General features: G+C 31.3%; 1 protein-coding gene across 2 annotated transcripts in view; it reads right to left on the reverse strand.

Moving 5' to 3' along the window:
• The window catches only part of LOC149786747 (ATP-dependent RNA helicase dhx29-like), a 101,908-nt gene extending 92,577 nt beyond the window's left edge, over nt 1-9,331 (reverse strand). For both annotated transcript variants that reach the window (XM_089977264.1, XM_089977263.1), the window contains exons 1-3: nt 9,188-9,331; nt 2,231-2,298; nt 731-844 (exon numbers count right to left, since the gene is read on the reverse strand). In XM_089977264.1, the coding sequence (XP_089833390.1) occupies nt 731-844; nt 2,231-2,298; nt 9,188-9,263 (258 nt within the window). In that variant the 5' untranslated portion in view covers nt 9,264-9,331. The remainder of the gene's footprint in view (nt 1-730; nt 845-2,230; nt 2,299-9,187) is intronic.
• Between the last annotated feature and the right edge of the window lie 591 nt (nt 9,332-9,922).

Raw genomic sequence — 9,922 nt, forward strand, 5'->3', positions numbered from 1 at the left:
CCTAAAGGAACAGTGGGCATTTTGCTCACATTAATATACCATACACACACACACACAAGCTACCCCTACCCCATGAGGGTTAATGAATCTAAAGTAAAAAGAATTACATATTCTTCTGAAAATGATGGAATACGGTTATTTTTCAATTTCACCACAACCCCCTAGAAACTGCAAGTGTATCTATCTTCATACAATTCTGTAATTTATTACAATTAATGGTAGATATAAAAGGGAAATAACTCATAGAAAAACATGGGATAATAAAGGGTTGTCAATATATTCATATGCACAATGCTTCACAGCAATCCATGAAAAACTGGAAAAATATAGCATGGAGTGAGTTGTGCTAATGAGACTGTGTCATACAATGTATTATGCTCCAAGGGCAAAAACTCCAGTTAACAATATCAAGGCAAAGTGATCTGTCAATATTTCAAGTGATGACCATAATGTTTACATTCACTGCAATCGATCAAACACTGCATGACTAGTTACACTAACAAGAGACTGTCATAAACTTAAAGGTAAATAACTTGAAATAAAACTACAAGAGCAAAGTATCATGGGCAATTGGATGGATACATAGGAAGATGTATAAATGCAAGGATTACTATATACCAATACCAACAAAGAAGGTACAAAAATATAATGCAATGTAAAAAATTAATTTTCCATGAAAATACTGAAAATCTCCATGTTTGATGGTTACAAAGAAGTTTGTAGAACTTACTGTAAGCTTTTTACTGGTCAATCGTTTTGACATGCCTTTCTCGAGTTTCTTGCCTTTGTTTTCTTCTTGGATGAAATTCAAAATTTCTTTCTCCAGGTTGGCAGGGATGAAAACCTGATAGATGAAATGCATAGTTTTGTATAGCCAACCTATCATGTTTTCAAAACAATGACTTTGATTGAAGATGTCAGAAGTAAAGAAAATGTTAACAAATAAAATAATGTTAGATTAGGTAACAGTTAAAGATTTCTTTTAGAACAGTTTCATGTAAGTTCATACAGTTAAGTTCTGTGTGGAGATACTGAAGTAGATGATTATGAGGGAAAATATCAGAAAGGAGATAAGAATGCTCTGTTATTGAAAAGGTTACAGTAACATTCTAAAATAAAAATGGGACATTATAAAACAACACCATTTTTAATATTCCTTTATATTCTGTTATGTAAATTACTGAAAGTTCTGTTCAAAAACCATTTCTCTTTTTTCAGTTATAGTAACCTTGACCTTTTGACACCCAATAATAACCGGATTCTTCCTTATCCTAAATGCAGGCCATCTACAAAGTTTGGTAGTGATCCGTGACTAACTAATATTATTGTGCACAAATCATTTATCTTCATTTAGTCACTGTGACCTTGACATTTGACATTTTGACTCAAACATTATTAAGCTTCTCCCTTGCCCTAAATGCAAGTCATTCAAGGAGTCTGGTAACTGTAGATGATGGAAAATTCAAGGTATTTTGCACCAAAAAAAACTTCTTTCAGAGTGACCATGACCTTTGATGTGCTGAGTCCAAAATCAATAGTGTTCTTCCTTACATCAAGTGTCAAAAGCCTGGCCAAAGTATGTGAGTTATCCTGGCCTTGACCTTTGACCTTTTGACCCCAACCTCAATAAGGTCCCTCTTTACCCCAAGTGCAAGCCATCCACAGGTTTGGTTATGGCAGATGATGGACAACTTAGAGTTACTGTGTGGAGACTATAATGGTAACAGATCGACAGAAAAAAGCACCATAACATAATGTTCTCTACTGATAGCTGGTGTATAAAGCATGTGAAAGAAATAAATATTATTTCTAAGTTCCAGATTAATATAAATAAAAAATAGGATGGATTTTGACTTATGACATCTAGGTACAAACATCTGGCTAATTCAAAAGAGGCATACACTACAGTAAATATTATTAAGTCCCACTGTTCATATACATTATGTTAGATGTATTTTTATGTTTTTCTCTTCTCTGCTTACAACTGTTACTAACTGTTTCTGTATAGCTTTTATTCTATGATTTGAGACTGAGTTAAGCAGACCTTTGAGTGAGGACAATACAATGCTCCCAAGGTCAAAATTGGGGAGTATGGACCTTGGAATAAATGATTTTCAGTCAACTTACATTTAAAAAATGTTGATTTGCCTTTTCAAAATTGCTGATGTGAATTAATGCTCTTTACATGACAAAAATTATAAATATTTTCACTCAAAGACAGAGATGCTACCTTTTGCAAATGATCACTGCTTTCTGTTCCTCCTTCAGGCATTCCAGGTAAGGAGTATGTTTTCTTTCCTGGAAGGAAAATTGCATAAATATAAGGCCCATACACTGTTGCAAGTGTCATGTGACATCCTAATTTAAATGATATTTACAAGCTGTCATTTATATTTCACTGTTGACAAACAATTTCAGGATTCTTTCACACTAGATCTAAAGAGATAAAAAATATTTTATTAGTTCAATATAACACAACTTTTCCATCAAGACCAGTACACATTCAGTATGCGTATGTGAAAATAATCAAAATTACATTGACATAGTTAGGAGCATGGGAAAAGCTGACACTTATCTTTACATAAATATCACATTCTCCACATCTGTACACATCATGAATTCATATTTGTGTATGACATCCATAAGAAAGTACTGGTATTCAAGAATCAGGTTAATGTGAGAGTAAGTTCAAAGCATCAAAAAACCCACCCTCCCAAACATCCACATAAAGTGAGAGTCTGAAAGAACTATAGCCTTTTTTGTATACTGAGTTATTGGTACAGTGAATTTGTGTATGTAAACATAAATTTAACAAAATTCAAAGAAAGGTTATAAATACCCAAACAACCCATTTGGTTTGAAATCTAAAATGTACTGATCATATCACATAACAATATGCTTTCACTTTACCATAAATCAAAAATGCACATATGGAAAAACAAGATCACAGATCGCAGAAGCCCATGACTCCCCCCTCTCCCCTTTATTTGTGAAGACTGTATGGAGCACAACTGCAAATTTGCAACAAAGAGTTATATTTTTCATTGTCTGCTAATTGTATAATTCATGATCAGGACATGTTTCAGCCATAACACTCACTTCCATTGGGCAAAAGAATGATACCACATGATTCCTTTCACAATTTAGCATCATTTATTTAAGTGATATACTATCTATAATCCATTATAAGTCAAGAGTAACTGCAAACTGCACAGACTCAAATCTCCTGTCACATAATGCAACAACAGATCTGGATTTATGCAATTTGTAAAGAGCAATCATTTGAACACACATCATAGCCCCATATCTGCTGGACCAGGTGCACTCTGCATTTTGACTTGACTTATAAACAAGTATGGTAATGCTAACATTAAAAACGTAACAAACCAAGGCCTAATACATTAAACAAGCTGTCTGTTTATACTGGATTTACTACATGGATTACCACCCGAAGTAAAAGTCATGCAAACAGTATCACCGCATTTAATGCAGAATGTTATACCAATCGAAACACTTCTTACAAAATATTCATTGAGTTACTTCTTTATTATATTTGTTGCCTCAGCACTAAAAGAATTACCTGTGTTACTGTGACGTTAAACTCAAAACCAAACTAAACATGTTATACATCCTGCACCATTTTGAACAAATATTTATGAATGTGACATTGAAGCCTCAAGTATGTATTGTTGGATTTTTGTATCATCTATTCTCTATTTTACCTAATTAATGTAGACATGATGTGGACTATATTGAAGATAATTGGTCAGTATTCAGAATTAATGGATTTGGTAATTTTACCCTTGGTCTAAAACTATAACTGGTCCTACTAAACAGTGCAAAGTCAGACAAAGTCTGTTGTTTATGCTTTTTTTGTATGTATTAACTTTAATTTGACAATATTGTAATAAAAATTTTAAAAAGCATATTTTAATGTTGCTTGAAAGTAAAACTGGTATATACACACCCTTAGTTGTCTCTATATTTCAAATTGAGACAATGATATACATGCAGAAAATAGTTAATAAAGGTTCATTAACTAGTTCTTTAAAAATAATTATATTATTCAGATATAGACAATAATATTATGACAGTAGTATACTGTATAGGTATAATACAAATATTTAATAGAACAAAGGCAGATAGAGTATGATGTACAATACAGCATATGTCTAAAGCAGATCCAATGTGACAAAGGCAGATACATGTGTATTTATTTTATATAATAATAATAATAATAATAATAATAATAATAATAATAATAATATTGAGAGACACATAATAATAACTTTTTAAATCAGCACATGCCTATCTAGATTAAGTGATTAAATAAGTGAACTAGTTTTATATGCACAATTTTTTCATATCCAAGATAAGAATTTGTTTGTGTCAGACATAACGTATTCTATCTTTCATTTCTATAACATATACAACAAATTGTTTCAAAAGTTAATATGTCCAAATTTAAAACAAAAAGATGTAAAAAAACAGAGAATAACTCTAATTCTGTAATTTTTTTAATTACACATACAGAACATCAATTTCTTTACATAAACATATAGTTGTGATATTCATCATTAATTGGGACTGAAATTCAATGAAATCAGTCTATAAATAACAAGTGCATAGTACATAATTGGACCAGCTGTTTGTATATCAAATTTGTTTGAAAAAATGTTTATTACCAATGCAGTACTTTTCAAATTTTGGCCTAAAAAAGACTAATTTGTTTACATCAAAATATATTTTTTATAATCATCTTTACTTTGAATCAAATTGGAATCAATAAGAAATAACAAATGCATAGCACATATAAAATGGGGTAATTGGTAACTATCAATGACATTCAACAAATTGCTGATTCGCATTATATAATGACAACTTACTTAGCACAGCCAGAATTTACCTATTGTGTGTAACCTGAGACTTTATTAAGCAATTTAATTGTGAATAGTCAAAATATATATATAAAAAACATGTCCATACAGTAGATATATGACAAACTATACAATTATCACTCACCTCTTTGAGTCAGAAGAGAGAATTCATATAGCTACATGGTCCTCAACAGACTTAAAAACTGAAGAGTCAGTTGACCTTTGAATCAAAAATCTCAAAAGTCAAAATTAAAATCTCAAGAGTCAAAACTGAAATCTTGAGAGTCAGTTCTTTTGAACAATCATGAGCCTATAGCTGTGAATCCTCATTATTTGTGGAAACAAATGATGTTTAAGATTTCTTGTCTCATGCTGAATAATGAGAAATACTTAACAGTATTTTATAATGTGAAAGGGTTTCTCATTCTAACTATGTGTAAATTTTGTATATGAAACAGACAGAGGATAATTTTATACTTTATTATATATTCAACTTCTCAACATATTCTTTTATGATCTGTTCCAATTATTTTTTATGATGCATATACCAATACAATTAAGAAGGTGATATATTATTCATATATCAAGGATGTGTATCACAGAATCATCAGTTCACTTTTCCAATCGTTCCGATTGTCTAACAAAATGGAGATTGAATCTCCTCATTCTCCTCAGAGCTGACACTATATTTCTGTTTTTTTTGGAGCCTGAGAGTCAGAAAATGAATAACTGGCAGGTTGTTTCTGAGACTGAAGCAGAAAAGAAAACAGACTTCTTTGTGCTATTGTGATTTTCAAGTTCAGATGTATGCACTGAGTGTTATGTCCATTCAATATTTTCTGAATAATCCATTTACTAAAATGTTTGAGGTTTTCATGTTTTACAGACCGAAGCAAATTAATCGGCAATAAAACATAATCCTACACTGAAATCTGGCTTCACGAGAAACCATATATTCCCATTTTGTCTAAGTGATTATAATTTAAAGTGCAATCAAACAAATGCAGATATTTTATCAGGAATGAATCCAGTGAAGTAAAAAATGATCCTGAAGTTTTAAACATTCCAAAAAATGAAGCAAATTAATTGCCAATAAAAGTATTCAAGTTGGTCCACACCTTGACAACCGGCTCCAGTTCTGACCAGTTGATTATAATCTGATGTCCAAACATACCAATTCAGATAAGTGGTCAAAAGGGAATCCGTTCATGTCATAACTGTTTCCTCTTTCTCTATCATAAACTTCAAACATAATCTCAAAACAATTCAACCAAATTTAGCTGCACTTAAGCATTAGCTCAACCCAGTTCATATATATATATATATATTCCATGGGTGCAATATTATTGGCTGTCAATGTGTAAACTGTTCTTGAGGCCATGTTAATCAGTGCCTCCTACAGTAAATTTGTTATGGACAGCTTTCTCTTAGTAAGAAACTAAACCGGAGGCAAATCAAGGGTAATTAAGATTCATGCTCCAGCTCAAATTTATGTGTGTCAAAAAGATGCACAAGTCAGAATTTTTGCGCATTAAAAATGGGTCATATTTAAATTTCACTCGTCAAAACCAGAGGGCATATATCTACTGAAAACCCTGTAGCTACATTCTTCACCATTATTATTCCAAGTTAATACAAATTAAGCATATAAAATTATAATTCCTGGAAGAAAAAAAAATTTAATTCACTAACTGTGATGTCTGCACAAAGTGCATGTATCCAACTCCTGCAAGAATCACAATGGACAGAATCATTGGCACAGTTCTGTTTGTAAACAGCACATAGGTACTGATAGAGTTAAGCACACCTGGGAGCATGGGCTGAAGGCATTCTAACAAATATACACAATGTTATCCAATAAAGAATATGATATTCATAGAATGACTAACACTTTATCAAAATTAAAACACTTTTACACTGCAACACCTATGTTTAAACAATGCTGCACAACATTTTTAATATACCACTAAGTAACTTATTGTTAAATAGACTTAGTATTAATCATTTGAACATTAATACTGGAACCAAATCATGACAAAATACTTTTGATGATGACTTTTATTCTTGGTCAGTTTCTAATGATCCACAAACTTAAAATAGCATATGTTTAATCAGTCTGCTAATTGATGCAAACAATACATACTTTTGAAGGAAGGTGCAACATTTCAATAATAATAACAATATTTGAGATTGCCGATGCCAGCATATAATTAAAGGTTCCTTAAATGGTTACTGTTTCTAAGTATTGCATCAACAGATTTGAATAACTGCTTGAGACAATGTAAAATAGCCAGGAACTACTAAAGGTGCAAAACATTACAAATTTGATTTTACTGTTTGTAGCATAATCACTTCTTCTCATCAGATACCACAAACATTAATAGCAATAGAAAAGGTCTGTATTACTGCATAATGATGAAACAAAACAGGACATTTACATGACTGTGGAATTATGTTCTGTATTTTGTTCTAAACATCTTGTCATGGTTTATCTTTCCTGATGAAAGTACATCATGAATATATGATTATGAATGCTAATAAATATTTGACATTAACTTTAAAAGAATACATATGCAAAATTAAATTAAATGTAATATTGCATATAATCAACCAATTTTGATAGCACTGATTTTGTAATAATAAAGCATTAGTACGGCTTAATTTGTCATATTGAACCTGCCGTTTCATATGATACCTTGCTTGTTATTAATCTTCATCAAACATTATCTACCTTTGTTCCATTAACCATTTATATTAAACCTGTGCAATATATTACTTATGTATTTAATCTTACTTTCATAATATTATTATGTGCCTCTCATTAAGATAATCATTTTATTAACTTCTTAAATCTGGCTTTGTCACAACGAGACTGCCTTTTTTTATAGCTATCTGTGTCATAAGTCTTAGTTACACTCTACCTTCCTTTCATTCTATTAAATATTTAAAGTATATTTATGCAATTAAAACTAAATATTTCATTATGTTTGTCTCAATAATATAATTATTTTGTTAAACAACTTGTTAATGAACATTTATTCATAATTATAATTATTAATATATCCTTGTCGAAACATGAAATAAAAGGAAACAACTAAGGGTTTGTACGTACAAATTTTACGTTGAAATAAAATTAAAACATGTTTGTTATTTTAATTACAATATTGTGAAAATAAAGTTTAATGTAGTATAATACGTACAAATATATACAAATTAAGCAAAAGTAAACAGACTTTGTCAGATTTTTTCAGGCTGCAGTGTTTAGTAGGACCAACTATAATCTAATGACCATAGCATACCAATGGGTACACTCAATTAATGCATCAACTAGCCTAATGACTAGGGCATACTAATGGGTATACTCAATTAATACATCAAATGGCTGGGTTACTATAAACACTAAAATACACTGGTAAACCGAAATACACACCTAAAACCTTATATATTTACATCTTCTCAGTGTAGAGATATTGGTATACACACACGAATTATGATTTGTTTTTGTCTCAATAATAATAAAGAGCAAAATGAAATATGATTTGAGTGGTTTTGATACTTATTGTTTACAGTCTCCTAGTTATAGCACTCGTCAATCAGCCGAATCATAAATGGCTGATCGTTCCATTCCAGAACAATGGTGGTGATAAAAATGTATCATTCCAGAACTTAGATAATCTCCAAAATGGACAGTGTAAGTCAGTTTAATTCATTTTATTAAAAAGTTAAAGTAAATATATAATAAAATGTCAGCAAATACTTTTAGTTATTTTCACTTTCATTCTGTGTTTATTACTACAATTCTCTGGTTACATCTGTCGAATCAAGTATGACTGAGTGTCGCCATTACATGAATTCAGCTACAAATTGCCAAAAAGCAGATAATTCTTATCAAAATCACATAAATCATATTTTACTTTGCTCTATATTATTATTCAACAAAAACAGTGTATACACCAATATATACACTGAGAACATGTAGATACATGTATATTTCGGTTTTTCAGTGTATTTAGGTGTTTATAGTAACTGCGAATAGCCTAATGACTAAGTCATATTAATGGATAACTCAATTGTAATGCATCAAATGGCGTAATGACCAAGACTAGTTCTACAACGTAAGACACATCACCCGATATTTTTATTCTGGGGGCTGGTGGGTCTTACTGCCTAACTAACGGTGCTGTGTAGCATGTTTTGATGTCAACTAACTGCATAATGAAAGTCTCATAACTTATGGTCCGTCCGATCTAAATTGAAATACATGGCCATGAGCTCCGCGGATATACAATATAAAACAGAGATCTATTAACCCTTGTCATCTGGAGACTTCATATTTTTTATTTGTTCCTTTGAAACTGGTTGCTGCTTTTGTTTCTTCTTTCCCATTTCTGCTTAATTTCCCGTAAAACTCCTTCTTTTTTAGTGTGTTATGTGTTTTCATAGAGCTGGCAACCAAACCTTCTCAGTGAAGAGTAGCGCATCATGGTATAATAAATAAACAGGATTCCGTACCCGTGCATACAAAGAACAATTACATAATCAGACTAGACAATGTTGATAAAAAATTCCATCTCGAATTAAGATCCATGTTACAAAAATTAAGATTAATGTTAAAAAGAAACAATAAAGATTTCGCTTGAATCAACTACTTCTGTATTATGAGGGTGGAACTGTTTTGTGCTTTCTGAACAAGAAAGGAATACGTCTGTACCAAAAGGACTGTATATTCGGTTCGTACGTGTTCATACGAAGTACGACTGCCGTTTTGAAAGACATGCCAAAGAACATTTGTGTGGCTTTGGCCAAGGAAAAAAGAAATTCTCTAATGCAAAGCAGAACAATGAAGGTGTCAACAAAACTGGTGAATGTGAAAAGCACCAAAGGTGCAAACTAAAACGACGGTAGGAGTATAAAAGACAACTTCAAATACACTAAAATTCGTTTCCCATGATAAAGTCTTTAGATGTTATTTTTATCTATTTCATTGGGGGTGGGTCATGTAATTTACTAAGTAAAATGACATCAAGTGATCGCTTGTTATAACT

The sequence above is a fragment of the Sinohyriopsis cumingii genome, chromosome 12 (assembly GCF_028554795.1).
Source record: "Sinohyriopsis cumingii isolate HCF-2022 chromosome 12, ASM2855479v2, whole genome shotgun sequence".
Lineage (NCBI taxonomy): Eukaryota > Metazoa > Mollusca > Bivalvia > Unionida > Unionidae > Sinohyriopsis > Sinohyriopsis cumingii.